The following is a 21,648-nucleotide window of genomic DNA, read 5'->3' as shown; positions in this document are numbered from 1 at the left end:
GCAGTGGCATTAAGTGGACACGTGTTTATTTCTCAAACCTCATTAATTCTCAATGTTAGATACTGAGCACACTTTGTTCGTCACATTGTTTTAACTGAACTGAATTAAAATGGATTTTAGTACATGTGACGTTTACAGAGAAGTATAAAACCGACAGATGTGTAAATAAATTCTAATGTTCATCGCTGAGTTTAAGGAGAAAAGACACGACTCAGTTGTTGTTACGTTGGTTTTTATTGCTAACGAGAGCCGGACACATTCTCTCCATCTGTCTCCGTGTCCTTCAGGCCCTCAGGCCCTCAGGCGGCTGATATAGTGTTTCCTCCAAACACTAACTTTCAACCCGTTCAGGATGTTTTGACCAAAACATTCACAGTAACACAATCGCTTCGGTTTTTAATGACTCAGGTGGAATCATGTGTCCACTGCTGCGTCTCCTGCTGCGGAGGAAACTTTCACCTTGACATTTCACTAAGTTCTTCTCATTGTTCATCGGTGCCACTGAGCGAACTTTACCGTTTGGTGCGATCTTGTTTTCCACGACTGAGGCTACATTCAAATATCATCCACGCTACTATTACAGTGAATGTAGCCTCAGGAGCCGGGCATCAAACCACTACTTTTCTCTGAGTGCACAACCCACTTGACCTCCTGAGCCATAGTCACCGAATGCTTGTCAACCTCACGTTAACTGGACAATGCCGATGGCAGCTTCCGTGCCCGAGATATTCTGGCTTCGTTTTCTCAGTGGGAGAAGGTGGAGAAGCCTCGTCCATCTTAGTTTAAACTCTACGGTTCCTCATTCTGAAAAAAAATGTTCCTACTGCTACTTCGGTAATTTAAGAACCAGCTGCAGAGATTCAGTTTCTTCAGATTTATTTTATCCAGAGGTGCAGATACATGAGAATATGTTAGATATGAAAAAAGTTTACGATGTGTTCGAGTCAAGTTTCCTGATCTTGATTGTCGATGTGTGTTTCTGTTGTTGGTCCGTTGAGAGTTTTCTGCTGTTTCATCCACATGGCTGCATACAGACCTCCCTGCAGCAGCAGCTCCTCGTGTCTGGACGAGGAAACAAGAATGACACGAGACAACAAAGAGTCAAAGCTGCATATTTCAACAAAAAAAAAAAATGGACCAGTATTAAAACCTTTTCCTTCAACGTGGATTCTGCTTCGGGTTCTTCACCAGAACCTGAATCTTTGGCAGCAGTTTGAACAGTTCCCAGCTGGAATTTAAAAAAAGTTTTCAAGATGGAAAATTTGTGGCCGTGTTATATTGTAGCAGTTGGAAAGAAAGGATGGAGAAGGTATGCGAGAAATTTCTGGAGCAAAAGAGAATATAGTGACTTGCAGAATAATGCAGCATCTATAATAACATTACAAACACGTGGAGGAAATCAGTGTTCACCAAAGTTAATCCCCAACATGACCTACTTGGCAGAAGTAAAATTTAAGAAACCAAAAATGAAAAGAAAGATTGAGCAGGCAGGACGTGGGTCACTCATAATGTCTTGTGACACCAGAGCTGCGTTAAGAACAAAGTTGAGCTGTTTAAAAATCCTCTTGGAGACTTTAACCAACTTTACTATGAATTAATAAAACCACGAGTCTGTGACTGTCTGGACTGAGAGATGGAGAGAGAGGGAGAGGAAGAGAGAAAGCGAGGGTCAGGAATCAAATAAAGAGACAGAGATGATGGAGAGGACAGGATGGGATGATAGAAAAAGAAAAGAAGGGGAGATGTGGATTCAAGTGGTCAATCGAAGAGAAAAAGAGGAGAGAAAAGTGTGTAAACCTAAGACTTAATCACGGACTTGTTGTTTCATTGTTTTATTTATTGTCTCATCAAATATGATTCTTGTTAAATGTCCTAATGACAAATACAGGAATGAATGAAACTGAGAAAAGATTAATAAGGTTTGGTTTGATTAAATTAATCCATTTTCAGACATGAACTCCAGAAATTCACTGTTATGTTTTAAACAAATGAGAAGCAGCAGGAGATGGTTGGGGTCAGACTCATAAAGAGCCGAGGACAGCAGCAGGAGAGAGGACGTAGAAAGTTTTCCTCCCCGTGAAGTTTCTGAATTTTTCCTGTCGCATTTTCACAAAATTTTCACCAAACTATTATTTATTTGGATGCGTGTTGTTCGGCGTTTTTCAGAATTAGCCGGCTCAGTGTGGATGTAAGACTGAAGGTAAACCCCGAGGACAGGATGAGGCGTCCCCCTGGCTTTGTCTCACGATGCACCCCCCCACACTTTGAGGCACAAACTGTGTGTATTCCGACACCGGAGGTTAAATGGGCCTGTCCCGTGTTTACATCACAGTGTCAATCAAAAGATGAATGGGTTTTTTTTTCGGACGGTTTGCCTTCCACATGCCTGCAGGGTTAAACCGGGTTCTGCTGCGAGGGCTGGTTTAACGCCAGCGTGCATGTGTTTGTGCCGCTCCACATGTGACCGCCTCATCTCTCAGGTGTGTTCTCGCTGTCGTCCTTTGTGCATCTGTGTGTGAAACAGTGTGCGAGAAAGGGAAGTCTTCGTAACCAGCTCCTATATCAAAAGGTCGTACGCATCAGCAGGTAAGAGACAGCTCCACTCTGTGTGTGTGTGTGTGTGTGTGTGTGTGTGTGTGTTGGTCAATCAGCCTCTGGGTGTGGGATGGATACCAGGAGGTTTAAGGGTCACACACTAAAACACACTCTGAGGTTTTGATCTACTGATAACAAATTTGCAAGCACTTAGGACACACAACAACATTCAGATGCCTCTCTCACACACACACACACACACACACACAGTCATCAGTGCCTCTGGTCGGAGGATGGGATTGAGCGGGAAAAACAAAACCTCACCTCCCTCTTTCTGCTACGTGTCCGTTGTGAAGCACGAGGATCTGGTCGGCTGCGACGATGGTGGATAACCTGCAACATCACAATCAACGTTACTCGTCACATGTTTTAGTCCGACTGAGTCACCGGCTGGATCGTGTTCAGAGTTCAGTGTTGTGATGTCGTGTTCTCTCGTCCTGTGTCGATACTTCAGAAAACATTCATCCGTGTAAATGTGAATCTTCAGACCCAAGTACACAACTTTTCACAATAAAAGCTCTGTGATTCTGCTCAATATAATTACAGCAACAAACTGAACATTGTGCTTTTAATTTGTGAAGACAAACAAACATCTTTTTAACAGACACAAACTCGGAGATATTCTTTTAACACAAGTGAAACATCATCAAGTTTACGTCAAAGACTTTGAACCAGTCGGCTTCTTTGCAGCGCTTTGGGAGATTTCTTGTGAAATTCCAGAGGAGCTGCAGGTTGAGAAGAGATGGATGAGGAAAATTAGGAAATGGGAAAAGATGAAAGATAAAACGATGTGTGGTCCGATGTTAAACACATTCAGCGACACACACACACACACAGTCACTCGTCAGTCACCACTCACAGGAACATTCGGACGTCGCTCAGGGCTGGAGAACTCTGAATGAACTTCTCTGTAAATTATTCAAGTTAATATTTATGAGTCTGATTAAAGCCACACTCAGCGATCTGAATGGTTCCCAGCGACAGACGCCACTTCGCCACGTGACCACGAAAATTATTTCCGGTGCAGCGACGAAAGTTTTCCACAGATTCTTAATTTTCTCTATGATAAATGTGCTAAAAATAGGATTTTTTGAAAAGCGAAGGGGACAAACTGCTGAATGCCACTTTAAAGCTTCAGCAGAGCCGCCACTCTGCTTTAATATCATCGAGACCATCTCTGGACGTCCGCCTGCTCAATATTTGATAGGAAGCCTCGGTCGCAGGTAGAAATATCTCTCTCTCTCCAGAGAACGCAGATGTCAACGCTTGTTTTTCTTCTCCTCTCATTCAGAGCAAGAAGAAAAACATCCAGTGTGTTCACGTGCATTTTACTGAAGGTGTAGTCCGTGTCCTGATTTTAGCGAAAAGAAAGTTATTTGTTTTACTTTGGTCAGTGAAGTGGAGGAATCTGCTTTTCGACAAACTGTCTCTTCCCTCAGGTCTGATTATTTGAATTTTGACTATAATGGAATTTCTCAATAGTGTAGCTACAACTTCCGCATCTTTGTGATGTCAGGTTTTTGCACGTGTACCGTATATGACGCGGCGAGCTTCATGTCAAGATTAGGAGCTGGTGAAAAATCCATCCAGTGAGTGAGAGTCGTGACCTGCTGCTGCGTTTTAATTTCATTACAGGCCCGACTGAGTCAGTCAATGAAAACAGATCGGACCCAGACTCCATCTGCTGCTGCTATTGAAAGATTAGGAAGCTGCTGGATCAAACACCGTCGCTCAACATATAATCAACATGTCGGAGACTTACACTGTAAAACAAACAGGAATGTGATCCCATCTAAAAGTCTTCAACTAGATCATTTGTTATAAGTTGAAAACTGAAACAAACTCATTTAGTCGACGCCAGCGTTAACATAAAATAATAAATAATGTTCCTCTGACAGATTCTTGTGTGAAAGTTAAGTTAATCTAAATCCTGATGGAGCGTGTTCAAGCCGTTACTTTGCCAGTTAGTGCCACATTTCTTTGTTGTTGCTGAGATGTGTATGTGAGTCACAGTCAACATGTGTGACCCGTGTTTGTACGTGTGGCTCAGAGTTTCCACACGGGAAGAATGTTCCTTCAACTATCAGGTGTAGGACTCTGACGATTACCAGCGGCTCATGATTCAAAACGTGTGAAAATGGGTTTATGCTCCGTGAGGTTTTGAAACTGGATTCCAAACAGGCCGTGGAGCTGTTTATGTGAGGGTAAGACGATGTAAATAAACTTAAATTGGTGACTGAGTGAGTCCAATTTTGAGGACGCGATGATCGGGTTCTAACAGAATCAGCCCAATCAACACTGCGTCTGCACGAAATAGCAGAACACAAAAGTAGGAAATGTGGTTCATGGCTGGAAGCAGCTGCACAGCAGGAGAGAGGAGAAGGAGACAAAGTGGTTCAGACTGCAGCGAGAGAGCAGTTTACAAAAACAGCAGAATCAAATCTAGTTTGCTTTCTTTCTGCAAAACAGCTCAAACCAAACTGCCTCACGTCTTTTAATCCGTCTGCGTCTCCGTGCGCCTCTCGTTTGGGTGTTTCTCTCTGGTTAGCATTGTTGTGATGAAGACACCGGCCGGAGCTGGTCCGGAGCAGCCGATGCAACGTACAGAGTCAATCTAAAACTTAGTGTGAGCGCATAGATCTTTTATAAATAAATAAATAAAAATACATAGATATATAACCGAACCCATAGCTGCTGCAACATTTACAGGACCTGCCGCCTCGTTTAACGTAGCCTTTTGCCCGATATGAACCGAGGCCCCCTTGTGGGCGTCTGTGCTCAGATTATTAATGATTATTAATTATGGATTTCTTCTGCCGAGCACACGTTGCTGGGACATCGAGAAAATCGGGGTAAAATCAAATCAACACTATTTTTAACACCATCACAGAATATTTAACTTCACATAGAAATAGTTTAAACTTAATCTTTGTTCTGGTTGTTTTTGTTTTGTCAGTAATTCTTTTAAAAATTGAATTCAACCCTTCGCTTTTGACCAGTTGATCAAATGGGCCGACCTCATCATGAAACAGTGGAGACCAGGGTTTAATGATGTCCGTCACAGAACAGGATAAACATGATCCATTGTGTGGAGTTAAGTGATGAAGACCGGGGACGTGCAGCGATGCAGGAATCAGCTCCACCGGCTGCTTCGCTCCTGATGCAGTTTAGTGTCTGCGATTGTCAGAGCCTTTCAAGTCTTTTTTTTCAAAATCACTCCGACTGATGAACGAGCAGACATCTGTTTCTTTTACTTTTGTTGACCTGTCATCACGCGTCACCTCATATCCTCCAATCAGCTTTCCCTTTAATCTCTCCATCCTTCTCTTTGTGTGCGCTCTAATCCTGTTTTTCTTTCACCACGTCCCACTTTTCCTTTCATCTCCTCCGTTCACATTTGGTTTTTCTTTTCAGTTCATGTCCCGTATTATCACGGCCGTTACCACATTGTAACAGAGCGCTGACTTTTATAGCGCGAGGGACAGAAACCAATGTCCAGTTCCACACTGAACCATGTGTTCGTCAATAATAAAACCAGGACCGTAACTCTGGTATGAACACAATATAACTTCACAAGTTCATTGATCAGCTCTGATCAGTTCAATCATGTTCATCCGACCATAGATTCCAACATCCTCACTCCGGTGGTTTGATATATTATTAAATTCCAATTTCATTCTGTAAACATTGCACGATGGCTGCGAAGAACCACAGATAGTTCGTGTGGGAAATACTGCGACGCCCTTAAAAGTCCTTTGAGCAAAGCTGTGTTCCTGAATCTGGTGTAAATACATCCAGATCCTGAGGCCCTGTTTGCCAAATCTGATCCCAGGCCACCTCGTCGGCGGCTCCGTGGGCGGTTTCCTTCCAACTAGAAAATGTAGCTGGGAGAAAAATAAAACTGAGGCAAAATCATGATGGAAATATTGCAACACCGGAACAACTAAAACCAAAGCTGAGCTACATTTTCACTGACATTTCCCTGAAAGGTCTGTTTGTGAGAATTCATATGTCGGAGTCCTGCTGCTCTACCAGGCTCCGCCCCTTGCCTGAGCGTTCCAGATGTTTCCCTGTTGTTGTGAACGAGTCTGACCCTGACGAGAGAAACTATCTGGAAAACGTCTTTTCTGTCTCATGAGAGAATTCAATGATGGTCAACAGGTGAATGCTCAAGTACAAGAAGGAAACCTATTAGGAAGCTTCCGGGTCATAAATAAAGAATGAAGGAGGAAGGAGGTTTCCTTCCTGACGAGACACATCTTCGTACAACGTAACGTCACCTGTGTGCGACCACTATAGTCGTCCTGTTGGTGCAGACCTTGGCCAGTGAAGCCTGGATGTTCCTCTCAGTTTGGGTGTCCAGCGAAGAAGTGGCCTAATGAACCAAACACAGTAAAAGGATTCACTGTTGTTGCAGTAGACACCGAAACAAAAGAACACTTCCGCTATTAATCGATAAAATGTGTGAGTTCAGGACCGCGTGGAGTCGCCCTCTGCAGGTCGTTGAACAGAATACAGGAGTCTACGTCCATCTTTACATACAGTCGATGTAAACAGGTGCAAGTGCTGCCAGGTTCTCTTTTTAATTGTGCAAAAAATAAAGGTTCTGTCACCTCACCTCATCCAGCAGAATGATCTGAGGCTCCTTCAGGATGGTTCGAGCTATCGCCACTCTCTGCTTCTCCCCGCCACTGAGCTTCAGCCCTCGCTCGCCCACCTCCGTGTCGTAGCCTGGCACCACAACGCGACGTGAATTGGCAAAACACAAAAACATATCTCAGCAAAAACAGGGGCATTTTTTTTATCATTAGCATTTAAACACACGCACACACACACCGTGGCCTGACCCTGAGGCAGCTCCAGGATTCTGGTGTGTATGTCGGCAGCCATGGCGGCTCTCTCCACCTCGTGGTCGGTGGCTGTAATCCGGCTGTAGCGGATGTTGTTGCCGATGGTGTCGTTGAAAAGAACCGTATCCTGGGGAACCACTCCGATGAACGACCTTAGAGACGACTGGTGCACCTGAGACACGGCGGGGAAAATGAGGTAGAGACTTATTCTACCGCTACAAGGGTTACATCCTTCTACTAATCCGTCTGTTGGAGAGACGGGCGACTTCTTGGAATCATGAACACTCGATCTTTTTAGGCCTCCGTGCTGACATCCAACGTGATCTCGCAGAAACATCTCCTTTCTTATTTGGTATGAATTTTCTATTAGAAGGTCAAAGGCCAAAGTGTGAAATAACAAACCAGGCTTTTTGGTCTCAGGAAAGTTTTGAGGGAATTTCTTCAAATATGAAACAAACGTTCACTTCGATTCACAGATGAACTGATTAGATTTCAGTGCTCACATGTTTTTGTCCTCATCAACATGATGTCTCAAATCTGCCTTCAGGAAATTTCTAATTCAAATTTAGACCCGTTGTCACTTAGACTGAGAGATGAATTAATTAGATTTCAACATGAAACAGGAAATCCTGTCTGCAGAGGAATCACAGGACGCTCATTCTGGTCTCGATCTAAAACTTGATCCGAGACACAGAATGAAGGTCACACACACACACTTAGCATACATCTACATCAATGTTGCATGACTAAATTCATCCTATACTATATAATGCATGCTGCTCCAGGTCACAGATAGTACACATGTCCTTAAGAGATTTCTGTGCGTCTCTCCGAAGCTTTAACGCACAATTTTTTTTTTGTCCTCCGTCTTTCGTACAATCAACAACTTAATTAAAAAACTGAGGGGGAATAAAATGTGATACGCAGATGATTGTTCTCAGAGCAGAGGGAGCTCAAATCTGTTTATAAAGATAAAGGTAATAAACACTGTCCTCCATGTTAGTGGACGGGACATAGACCAAATTGACTTGTCACACTGATGATTCTTCAATCGATCACATTCCTGATAAGCGGCTCCATTCCCTGATCACCACTGATGTACAAGATAGCAGCGTTTTTTTCCGGGACAGTTTAGTTAAGAACAGCTGAACCAAATTGTCTTGGAACTCGGTGGAGGGGTGGGCTCTGGCCCAGGGAAGAACTCGTTAACTAATTAATTTTGGAGCAGATTCAATCGAGAAGGCAGCAGAGTTTGTTTTTGATATTTTCCTGAACTACTCTAGAAGTAATGCAGAGATCACTATGATGAAAACCTGACGTCTGTAACTACGAACAGGGGAAGTTTGATGTGGATCTGGATCCAAAATATTCCTTTCATCTATGTCAGAGGATCAATATCTTCCCTGCGATTAATGCAAACAGATTGCAGAACACTGCTGCGTACAAATATGTCTCCAATCTTAATACATGTATTTGGAATGTGTTGATAAAGTGGCCAATCAGCCTTGGCGGAGGAATCGCTCTTTGTGTCTCAGTCCAGCTGTTGAACTAAATCTCCCAAGGAACTGCTTTGTGTTTTCGGCTCAGTTGCTGCAAAGAATTTATTCCGTCTCCGTCTATTCCGTCCATCGTCACTTCATCGGGATCAACGACGACTGAAACGTTTAAGATTTGATCGGATGGAACGAGATGAGTTGATCGTGTCTTCAGTCTTCTGTTGAGGGCGGATCAAACTGACATCAATATGCCGCATGTGTCCAAACCGGTGTGAGTGAAATCACTGTGATGTGTTTCCCCTGTTCAACAATAAACCTCTCAGCATCCTATGAATTTTGTCTTCTTCTCTCTCCAGATATAATTTCCTGTTTCCAGCGACTCTCAGGTCAGTGCGCAGAACTTTTGAGTCTTTCCTGCAGAAAGCTTTCCTCGGCAGCCACAACAATACAAATTCCATTTCCTGCACCAGTTCGGTTTTGGCCGGTAATCACTCACTTTCCCCTAATTTGATCTTTGCTGCTTACTTTTGTCATTTCTTCCACTCTAGAACAACGTCACATCTGTTTCTCATAGAGGCGGAGCCGAAGCACCGGGCGTTATAAAAGGAGAAAGACGCAGATGTAAAAAACAAAACAAGATAAAAAAAAGTCTTTTAATGTTTTTCATTGAAACATGACATCAAAAGAGGAAATGTGAGTGTGAGGCAGCTGTCCTCACTCACATGAGAAAATGACCGTCATTAAAGTCAATCTGTCTTCAACCCTCCTTTCCACAAAATATGGTTTTTATCAGCTGCTTTGCCAAATATGTTCAGCGGCAAAAACAGTTGCTCCTCGGCCGGACGGGTCGGTCGAAGCGCTGAACTCCAACACAACACAGTCGCCACAACAAACCGCGGATCACAACAGATTACGGTCCGTCGAGTGCAAGTGTTGACTTTTTAAATACTGACCAAGGCCACGATCCCACCAGATGATTTAAAGTTTCACAAAGAAAAGCTCTCTTTTATAAAAAGGTCTCGAATAAGAGGTCAGAGGACAATCGAGCTCATTCTTTCAAAACAACACGACAAAGACTAACGCAAGGGGAAAAAAGACTGTAAAAGAACAATCCAGTATTTTGCTTTTGCATTTATATTAGTTCTATTAATTTATAAAAAGGTTTATAGAGAAACTAAAATACCAAGTCTCAATTACACTTATTTAAAGTTAAGATATCAACTTCTATCAACAAAACCGACGCACCAAACAGACGCAAGATACACCAAGCAGCCATTTTGCGTATAAGTATTAACATCAAGTCGTTTTACTTTTATGTTCTTCACATAGGAAGATGCAGTTATTGTTTCCAGTGTTCTTAGTTTCCTCTCTGCAAGAAAACAAATATGTATCAAACTGTTCCTTCAACGGGTCGGCTCTAGATTCTGTTCTTCTGTGTCACGTTCTAATGACTCAGCTTATTAGGCTTCATAAATACTTGATTGCCTGGTTACTCAGCTGACCAACAGGAAGGTGTGTCATAGAATAACAGGAAAAGCTGGGTCGTTATGAGCAGCGCCAACATGTTGCAACCGGCTAAACAGAGAGTTTTGTTTTTATCACCTTGAGTCTAAAAAAGGAAACTTGACTCCCACCTTAAAAAACACACACAAACAGATGACTCACTCAGTAACCGGCCGTCAGCGGGTGGGGTCAGCGCGACCGGACGCGTCAGAGCTGCATCACATGTGGCAGCCACATGCCGAAACAAACAGAATGGCACAGGCCGGACAACACCCGAGGTCTGAGGGTCTGAGCTGCGTTCACTGGGTTTCAAACGACCACTAACGTGTGCCAAACACCCAGAAGCCTCCGAGCCGTTTAAATACGTTTACTCAGATCCAATAAAGGTAAATCTCTCGGCATGTCTCGGTTTGAATCTGTTGGATGAGGCCAAGAGATTTTACGTCAGATACAAACTGAAAATCATCGGTGTTGAAAAACAGCGAACAGGCTCCAGCTGCTCAATCACAGAGGTAGAAAGATAAAAAGTTGCACTCGGAGTCGTGAAGAGCAGGACAAGTGCATCATGGGTGTTTCACAACGACAGAAGTATTCAGCTCGGCCAAAATGTCGACTTCATGTATCTCAATTACATGTTAAAGTTCTACATGAATATATAACACAAGCTCAAAGTAATGAAATATTTTCTATTCTCCAGAGATACTTGGGATATTTGATAAAATAAAGTGAATCTTAAACATAAATATATAAAGTATACACACAGTTTATCAGAAAATAAAGAAATACCTATTTACTATTTTTTTTTTAGTGCATGTCACAATCGCTACGCTCGGTTCCTGGGCATCAAAGTGAAAATGTTGGTGCCGTGACAACACAACGCGTGAGCAGAGGTAATAACAGCCTGAATAAAGACGCACAACGAGTGCTTTGATAGTGACACGTTAAAAAAAGTATTTACGACGTTAGACGTGTGCTGGATTTTAATGGAGTGACAACAGGCAACATGTCAAACAGATGTGTAAAGAAAACTGCTGGCATGAACTCAACATCCTCCTCTCTCTGTTAAACAGGTGAAACTTTACAACCACCTGCTGACGGTCGTTTTTTTTATAATTCATCTTTTTTTTTTAAATGTCGTTTTCTCATTTTTCCTCGTTATAATTTGTGATTATGTTCGAGTGTTTTCATCAGGTGGTTTGAGTCTTTCACGTTTTTTTTTTTTTTTTTATGCTTCACAACAACAGTATGGATCCTCCAGCAGAGGAAGAGGAGGAGTTTTACCACGTCTGCCTCTTCCTCCTCGGTAAAATAAAAACCCAGATTGATAAAGAGTCTGAATCAACTTTAAGAGAATTCCTCATGAGCGTATGTGTGCGTTGATTAAATGTTCCTCCTGCTGTGTAATTACAAACAACGTCCTCGTAATCATCACCAGCCTCTTCAACCCAACAAGTATGTTTGTGGTATAAAAACACGTGTACGTGTGTGTGTGTGTGTGTGTGTGTGTGTGTGTGCGAGAGAGAGAGTGTTTGAACAGTTTGGATTTTATTGGGACTTTTGGCAAATTATAAACAGAGATACTTCAACCACAGCGACAATAAATGGGCTCTCTACACACACACACACACACACACACACACACACACACACACACACACACACACACACGTGGTGTCTGGACTCGTTGCTGCATTATTTAGGAACCTTTTACTATGATTTATTCACAGTGTGACTGTGGCTCACACACTCAGTCCAGCCCAGTGTGTGTGTGTGTGTGTGTGTGTGTGTGTGACAGAGAGAGAGAGAATGGAGTCAAAGTGCTTGAGCTAAACCTGGAAGCGGTGATGAAGAGCGAGGGATAGAAATACTACAAGAAATGAAGAAAAGGGAAATATGTTGAAATATGTTGAAATATGTTGAAACTGTTAAACACCAGTAAATAAAGATGTGTCTCCGCTCTGTCCCACTCTCCAGAGATGAAGCGAAAATATTCCAGACACGAGCGCAAAAAAATATCGTGCGGATTTGAAGCCAGAGTCGAGGACGGAGCCGCGGTATCGAGATCCCGTCAACGCACAAGCTCCGTCTCAGCTGTCAATCAAGACGTTTCGCTGCGGTTTTCTATCATCAAATAACGAATGAGAACCAAACGTCTCCGAGCCATGAAGAACTGTTTAAAATGACTGAAGTCATCCTTGATAAAAATTTACTGGACGTGTGCTTTGACTTTTTTAGTTTGGTCCATGTCCCATCTGCGCACATGGAGGCAGGGTGTGTGTGTGTGTGTGTGTGTGTGTGTGTGTGTGTGTGTACCTTGGAGACGTCCTGCCCGTCTATGCGGATGCAGCCGCTCTGAGGGTCATAGAATCTGAACAAGAGACGCAAGATGGAGCTTTTCCCTGAACCAGATGGACCAACCTGCACACACACACACACACACACACACACACACACACACACAAAACCATGTTGACAACATGTGGCACTCTGCTGCATTTCTATTGAATTTAAATGGTTATTGATTTTCTGTTACCTTCGGCATCGTGGTATTTAACTCAGACTGTACCTAGATTTACTTAAATACTGCAGTTAGATACTTTACTTGAATATTTCCAATTTCTGTCAGTTTATACTTTTATATATATCCGAAGCAAATATATTTGTTTTCCTTTTAAAAGTTAGAATAATCACATAGACACACGACAGGCTCACGAAATGAAAGCACAATGAAACTGTTCGATTCGATCAATCTGAACAAATCTCACAAATCTAGTAAATAAAAACAGAAGAAGAAACCAGAGACAGAAAAACTGCGATGCTTTGGTGGGAGTGGCCTATTAAAGAACATCAGAGAAGCAGAAGATAACGTACCAGAGCGACCGTCTGCCCCGCCTCCACCGTGAAGGTCACATGTCTGAGAACCTCCGTGCTGCACACACACAAACACACACACGTGGAAAAGAGCGACGGTCAGGATCCACACAAACGTAATTTACTTAAAAAAGAGTCACAAACATTTGAGGTACATCGGTTATTCATTGAGGTTCAGAATAAAAATGGCGGCTATGATTGAGGTACAATGCACCAACGGTCTGAACGTGTCGGAGAATTATTTTCTGTTTTATTTCTCATATTTTATATTTTCATATTTAGGAAAAAGCTCCCCAGATAGGGACGACAAAGAGTCTCGTTCGCCCCCTGGTGGCTGGCTGCAGTACACATCGTTTGCTTTATCTTTAGGCTACAGACAGATTCGTTGTTGGCTACACACCCAGGCACGTAGCTGAAACAGACTCTGTCAAACTCCACCTGACCTGCTGTGAGCTGCAAGTCCTGAGCATCCTCTGCATCCTGAACCTGAGGAGGAGGAGGAGGAGGTGGAGGAGGAGGAGGAGGTGGAGGAGGAGGAGGAGGAGGAGGAGGAGGAGGAGGAGGAGGAAGAGGAGGAGGAGGAGGAAGATATTTAATGCACTGGAGGAGGTCAAGTTGTTGCCACTATAGACTGTATTTAAAGATGGACGACAGGATCGCTCCCCATTAGAGAGGCCAAAGTGACTCGAGTGCCCCCCCCCCGGTGGCTGGCTGCACAATAGGTCATAAAGCCTGCCTCCTCCATGTTAGCAGATGGGACACGAGACACACTAAAAAGTCAAAACACAGATTAAATACATTTTTCTCAAAGATGGTCTCAGTTGTTTTGGGTAGCGTTCATGTTTCAAGTCATTTGGATTTCAATGAGTTATTTGATGATATAAAAACAGGGTGGAACATCATGACTGACAGCTGAGACTGGCTTGTGATTGGTCTAACACATGTCTCTGTGGGACACCGACACCGCGGCCTCCGTCCATCTACGGTTGACACCTACATCTGCTAACGGCCATTTTAAATCCATTTACGACTCGATATTTCTTATAAATAGGAAACATGTCGACCATAAAGTTTGATGATTTCTCTTCCTGACCCCCCCCCGACCCCCCCCCCCCCCCCCCACCACATCCACAACCACCCCGACCCCCCCCCCCCCCCCCCCCCGCCTGCAGCTTTCCAAGCCAAAGAAAAGAGGCTGCTGTGTTTCTAAGGTGCTCTAATGCTTTTGTTTACATTCATGTGGCTGTTTACCATATCAAGGGCCTGTGAATGTAGGAGCCTTCAGTGAGGCAGGCAGGGGACGCCTTTTCCCACAGACACACACACACACAGACACACACACACACACACACACGCACACACACATACAGGCAGACTGTGTCTGTACACGCACAAATACACACAAAGTCACACACAAACACTTGTTGACCTCCTAATCCGCTGACCTCTGCCTATGTGAGTTTCTCTGTTTCCATGCACACAGACAGTGGGACTCTGAAAACTTTTCTGATTCGAGCTGAATTATAACATTTGATTTGAGATTTTTCGTTTTTTGCATTTTTATAAGTTTAATAACATGAGCTGATCTTACTTTATAATTGTTATTATTCTAGAATAAGTATATTTGGTACACTGACATTAAACCTATGACTGAAATATTCATTTTATCATATTCAGTTATTTTAGAATAATAACAGGACAAAGTATAAAGTCAGATCAGATCACGTTAATTACGCAATAAAGTTATTAATCCCATTTAATCATTTATTTATTAGCATGTACAGTAACTAGGTCCAGGATGAATCACGTGAAGTTTGTGACTCACCTCTTTCTTTTCCGTCAGCAGCGTCAACATGTTCTCCATGTCAACAAATGCACTTTGAATCAACCTGCAGAAACGTGAAGTTTGTGAAGTTTGAAAAAGCCAGAGTCATCAACAACAAATTCAAATCTGTGCCTCAGTCTCCTGATAAATAAAGTCATATAAATAAAGCCGAACTTTAGGTCCTTGTTGTGTAGCAGGCTCATTAATCTCATCTCACCTGTAGTAGGTTCCGAACCAGTTGAGGGGGGTGTACAGCTGAATGATGTAGGTCCCAAACAGAACATAATCTCCAACCTGAGGGAAAATAAAACACGGAATATAAAGGAACCTGCAGAACATCATCGATCAATAAATTAGCCTTTCTCACATATTTGAACCGGTCGACAACGTAAAACTCATTTCCTGTATTTTTAAATTTAACATGTGACCTCTGCAACGAACGAGCTGCAGATTCTGACGTCCCCTGTGAGTGGAGGGGAACCGTCTTTTGTATCTTATATTTGAAAAATACTTTTTTTTCAGGGTCAAAGAAGCTGCATACATGTCATGTCCAGCTCCTCATGATCCCTGAGGTCTGTGTTACCGAGGTCGTGACTCACTGAGGTCCAGAACACTGTGGTCACGTCCTGGGTCAATGTTTAATTTACAGAGATGATGGTCGAGTTGCTCGTCGCTGTCAAGTCCACGTTATCGTGGTCGTCTGAAGAGCAGCGCGACCAAGTGAAGAAGGTCGATTCGTCCAAGTCGTCACAGTCGGGTCGAGACACAGACGTCATGTCTGAGTCATTGTGGTTTTCCGAGGTCGTGAGTCACGTCCAACAGAAGTTCACAGTCTGAGTTGTAACCTCTTGCTGTGTTAACTAGTTCAAACCGAGGAAACAAAGTCAAAAGGACACAAAGACATGATGAGATATATCTAAAGTTTAGAAAAGGTTGTGGTGTGAATTCAAATCCTGCGTCATTTAATAAATTCTGATATTTTTCATCCAACCAAATAAACAGGTTTAAATTAAACTAACTATTGAAGCTGTGCACATCCTCAGGTATCTTATTTGTTTTGTCGCCTCCACACGAGGAGGTGAGACTTTAGAGATCCTGCTGTTTTTAAATCAGACTCGTACCTGGAACTGACCCTCAGACACCAGGTGGGAGCAGAGCAGCGACCCGGCGAGCAGACCTGATCCTATGATGACGTTCTGGGTTTGATTCAGCAGAGCGAGCGACGCCGAGCTCTTCCACTCACACTGCTGCAAGAAACACCACGAATGAATGAATGAATGAATGAATATCAATGATGCGGTTGACGATGTCGCTCTTCACCTGACAACCTCAAGCCTACCTGATATTTCAGAATGGCCTCCTCGAAGCAGCGGACCTCATAATCCTCTGCGCTGTAATATTTCACCTGTGAAAATAAGCCCCGCTCATCAACTTGGTCAAAAGATTGAAAGAAGCATTAATGACAGAGACGACAGAAAAAAATACCGTCTCAAAGTTGAGCAGCGAGTCGACGGCTCTGGACTTGGCGTTGTTGTCCTGAGTGTTCATCTCCCTCCTGTATTTCGTCCTCCACTCTGTGATCAGGACGGTGAAGGCTGAAGTATCAAGAGATTTAGAGCTGAATTAATATTCTCTACAGTTTGTAGATGGGATGCAGGGGTGCTTCAAGGGACTGTGGGGGCCCAAGGCAAAGGGGCTGTGGAGGGGCCCTACATATATAAAATGGCTATCACTGTGAAAACTGCTTTTAATAAACTGTTTCCATGAGAAGCGTCCTGGTGAGACATGTCTCCATTTCATTGTCTGTCTCTGTTCTGGTGAAACCCACTTGAACAGATGATGAACATGGAGCCAAACGCCCAAAGGGCCGGAGGGAAAACTACAGAGATAAACACTCATAGTCTGAACTCACACTGACTCACTGAGGTAAAGAACCATGCAGGTGAAAACGATGAGTCCAAACCAGACGCTGAAGTAGGAGGCGAAGTAGACGATGGCGATGATGATGTCGCAGATGGTCGGGAGGATGCTGAACAGGATGTAGCTGAAGACAGAAACAGTCACAGGTTATGACTCGCCGGCTGAATGAGTGAGCCTCCGTCGGCCTGAGTCTGTCCAACCTCAGCAGGTTGTTGATGGAGGACGTTCCTCGGTCGACGTTCCGCAGCACGTCCCCGGTGCGTCTGTCCAGGTGCCAGCGCAGAGACAAGTCGTGCAGGTGAGAGAACAAACGCAGCTACGGGGACGGAGAGAGAGAGAAACAAAGTTCACCAGCGTGAACCAGCGACATCAGGAGGAAACGTCTGGTGTCAGGAGGAAACTGAAGTGTCACCTGGACGCCTCGGCCGGTGAACTGCTGAACCCTGATCCACAGAAACTGACGGAGGTTACTGATGAAACCAGACGTGCCTGTGAGGACCAGAGAGATAAGATGCTTGTATCCACACACACACACGCACACACACACACACACACACACACACACACACACACACACACACGTCTGTCATTATGATATGAACACACACTTGTGCACCTGCCCCTCCGCCTTGCAGGAACTTGAGCAGCGTGTAGATGCAGACGGTGACGACCAGTGAAGTCCATCTGCCTCCTGAGGAAAGTTCATTAACTGTACACACACACACACACACACACACACACACACACCCGGAACATTAATTAGAAAACTTGCTTATTCAAATTATCTCTGATTTGCATGTTGAATCTCTGTTTCACTTCTATAAACGAGGACAGTTTGACATGTAGACTGGAGGAGCCAGGGATCAAACCACTAACATATTGGCCAGCTGTTACCCGCTCTACCCCCTGGACCACAGCCAGCCTGGGCTCACAGCACCTTTTAGCAGGTCATACATCAATCGCTGTTTTTTTTTTTTTTTGCACTTTGGTCCATTACAAAGGTTTAATCCTGCCGTTGACTTTGTATGAAGATGAACGAACACGAAAGTGAGGTTGAATTTCCGTCTCTGTTTTTGGTCTCCACCACGTGTGACTGTTTAGCTGCTAAATGCTGCACGATGTTGATGCTGGAGTTCTATTTGAAACTGAAAACAGCTGCTTGAAACAGAAGTGACACGATGAGAGCCGAGAGAATCAACCGATGGAGAAACAGACTCTATAAAAACCTTGTGGAGTCAAACAGAACTTCAGATTCACGCTCCGATGAAATGAAACGTTTTTATTCTAAATAAATCTTTGACACATTTTATGAAGCAGGGTTAACATCCACCCACCCACACACACACACACACACACACTCCCCTTTCTGCCACACACACACACACACTCTCATTCACATTCATTACCAAGTTCTGGGAATGTGTTAGAAATGAAGACACAGACGGAAAGAAGAAGAATAAACAGAAGATCCAGAAAGAGAGAGAGAGAGACGTCTGAGAGAAAAGACGGCGGAGACACAGAAAATAAGAAATATTTTTTAAAAATGTGTGTGTTCAACTCTCTCCTGTGTGTTTCAACTCTTTGGCACCGGCTCCTGGAGTCTGGGGGGTGGGGGTGGGGGGGTGGGGGGGTCGGGCCCAGAGACAAAACGTCCGTTGTACCGGTGTGTTAGCGCCGAGCAAAAAGGCCGCTAATGCTGGCTAAGCATGACTGGCAGGAGGGGTGACCTCCCAGAAACCCTCTGCACACACACACACACACACACACACACACAAACACACACAACAACAACCACCCCCCCCCCCCCTCCTCTGAAACCTCTTCCACGCCTTCCTCATCACACAAAGCAGCGCTCGGCCTCAGCGCTGGCGAACACTTTCATCTGGCTCCAAAAGCCAAATGGCCAATTTTGTCAAAGGGAAAGTGGCTGAAGACAAACTGAACGCTGACTTCCTCTGAAGTGGAGGCTTCTGGGTCGTTGCCTTGTGGCGGACGCTGCCCTGCGTACAAAACAGTACACAAAGACCCCCCCCCCCCCTGTTGTGCACCAGAACTCATCCTTCATATGTGTTAATGAACTTGATCCAACTGAACTGAAGTGTTGAGATAAACGACCTCAGTCAGTTCTTCTGTTGACGCTGACGAGCGAGGTCGTTATGATCCAAAGTAAAAACACTTTCACATTTTGAGTGAAACATTATTAATTGTCGTTGTTCTGCTTCAGTCAACAACACAAGGAAAGTACGACGGAACTTCCCGGAAGTTAGAAAACAGCATGGAAATAATAGAACAATGAAGAAAGAGAACGTCATGCAAATGTGCAAATATACGACAGTAAAAAAAATTACAATTCTGTTATTGAATTTCTGTCTGTGGTATTGTTATGTTATTTATTAAATCAAAAAGGTTTAATGTAAGTGTTGACCCCACAAACACAAATAAAAATAAGTTGAACAGACACGGGACATGTTCATATTCGTATATAGCATCAATATGGCAACTGTTTTAGCCCAAAAAGTCTAAAATAATCGTTTTAATGTAGAAAACAGAAATAAACAGGATTTCCTGGTCATCTGTCAAAATAAAAATAAAAGACGTTCTTTTTTAAAACTAAACAGTAAAACATGGATTCTGTATTATTGCCTTCAAAAGTAATTAATAGCATATGAAGGCACCATGACACAAAGGTTAACACATACAGTAATAACAATAATGTTGATGATAATAAATCATATTTATCAAATCTGAGCTTTGGTTTTAATTTACATTTAGATGAATTCATATTAATGATCAAATCTAAGACACATGGAAACAAGTTGAATTAATCAATGTGACCACACTCCCACCTAGAGCTTTAAAAACAAACTGCAGCTGTTGACAGTAGAGTCTCGTTCTAAATGATCCATAAACTTAATGATGAATAAACAATAAACAGATTGTTTGTGGTCGTCAGTCAACTTATATATTAATATTCAGCAGAAACATGATTTACTTTCAGATTAAATCGATATAAAATCCACATTTTGTTTGAAATTCTTCTTTCAGCTCTTTGTCGTGAACCGAGAAGCATCAGGCTCTCTCTGTGTTTCAGTTCTTACCGATGTTCTTGGAGTAAACGGGCACCAGCACATTCACCAGCCGCTCCGCCGCCAGCAGGCCCACGCACAGCAGCACGAGTCCCTGCAGTGCCACAGTGCCTTTGGGCCAGACGTACGGCAGCAGCAGCCTCAGCTTCCTCCCGAAGCCTCGCCAGGTGGAGGGCAGGGCGGAGGGGGAGGGAGGGGAGCAGTGCTGGATCTGAGGATGGAGAGAAGAGAAGCCAGAAGAAGAATATTAATGTGCGATGCTCAGGAAATATGTGGCGACTTTACTTATTTTTATTATTTGTATTTCCTCAGTTTTTCCTGTTTTGTTTTTGTGAATCACACTTTTTACGGCACAGACTGAATTTTTCGTGTTTCACTGTTTGAAAATAGGAACCATGAGGATGGACGACACGACAGCTCCCTCAAGGTGAAGCCAAGTCATCGTGATCGCCCCCTAGTGGCTGGCTGCAGCACAGGTCCTGCCTCCTCCATGTAAGTTGACAAGACATGCCCCAACTACAAAGTCAAAATCCACGTTTGTGCATTGGGAGGAAGTGGAGACGCAACGTCCACAGATTTGTTATTTTCCGTCTCTCACAAACATGAATCAGTGGCACTGAGGCGTTTTGTCCAAAATGAGTTTACAGCCAAATGAAGAATGTCTGGAATGTAACATTTGTCAGAAATCCAATGAATCAACAACTTACCTCCACATTCACAGTTTCTGCTTTTCCTCCTCGTCGGCTCGTCACTCTGAAGTTTTCCATCTGATTCAGCTCCAGGTTACTTTATGGGTCGTTCACTTCTGGTCAAACCACAAACTGATCACAGGATTACAAATGTTTCATTAACGGAGGCTGAGAGGTTAACCTGCTGCTGTGACGGCAGCCAGAGTACACACACACACACTCACACACACACACACACACGTGTTGTGATTTGAGCTTTGAGGTTAAAGTAGCTGTTGTCAGCATTTTGCTTTGTCGTGCTAGTGTGTGTGTGTGTGTGTGTGTGTACTTGTACTTCTATTCATTCAACCTGACAGAGTGAGGACTGTTCCGTTATTATTTATATCTATTGGACAGAAAGGGCTTTGAATAAAAGCTCTCTCACATTTGGAAGTTGTGTTAAATAAAAGGACTCATTCACCTCCATTTATAGATAATCTACAAAGTTGTTCAGCTCAACAGCCGCTGAGCTAGAAGCTTAAATCCAGATTAACAATGTGCACGTGAACATATTTAACTTTCCTTGATAATCCTACTGAACTCAGTGAATCCTCTGAAACAGGATCAGCTGTTTGTAGTTTGTGGTAAATCACATTGTTTATTTCAGGAACGCTGAATCAATTTCAATTATTGTTTTTTAACATCCAGATCCATGAATTGTTCTTTTGGGACCTTGTTGAAAAGGTCAAATAAATAAATCTCTCAATGATTCCTGGACTCGCTCCTTTGTCTGAATCGACCCCAAAGTTTGTTGAGTTCTTTCTTGACCCGCGT

General features: G+C 43.4%; 1 protein-coding gene across 11 annotated transcripts; it reads right to left on the bottom strand.

Annotated features, from left to right (window-relative positions):
- Positions 1-294: 294 nt before the first annotated feature.
- On the bottom strand, positions 295-21,059 carry abcb6b (ATP binding cassette subfamily B member 6 (LAN blood group) b). Of its 11 annotated transcripts, none has more exons than XM_069532422.1 (19): positions 20,854-21,059; positions 20,159-20,357; positions 17,677-17,769; positions 17,473-17,549; positions 17,261-17,376; positions 17,063-17,184; positions 16,626-16,735; positions 16,480-16,545; positions 16,262-16,387; positions 15,358-15,434; positions 15,141-15,204; positions 13,716-13,801; positions 13,316-13,373; positions 12,758-12,862; positions 7,443-7,617; positions 7,214-7,326; positions 6,914-6,970; positions 2,860-2,928; positions 295-1,062 (listed from the first exon to the last, which is right to left on the bottom strand). In XM_069532422.1, the coding sequence occupies exons 1-19, from the start codon at positions 20,911-20,913 to the stop codon at positions 790-792; spliced, it is 2,046 nt and encodes a 681-aa protein (XP_069388523.1). In that variant the 5' UTR covers positions 20,914-21,059; the 3' UTR covers positions 295-789. The 11 variants fall into 11 exon arrangements, 8 of the variants coding, with proteins under 8 accessions (XP_069388523.1, XP_069388530.1, XP_069388525.1 ...); XM_069532424.1 differs by having other exon boundaries at positions 814-1,062; positions 7,209-7,326; XM_069532423.1 differs by having other exon boundaries at positions 814-1,062; positions 6,876-6,970.
- Positions 21,060-21,648: the final 589 nt, after the last annotated feature.

This window comes from Paralichthys olivaceus, chromosome 10 (genome assembly GCF_024713975.1).
Source record: "Paralichthys olivaceus isolate ysfri-2021 chromosome 10, ASM2471397v2, whole genome shotgun sequence".
NCBI lineage: Eukaryota > Metazoa > Chordata > Actinopteri > Pleuronectiformes > Paralichthyidae > Paralichthys > Paralichthys olivaceus.
This window is presented reverse-complemented; position numbering and strand designations above follow the sequence as displayed.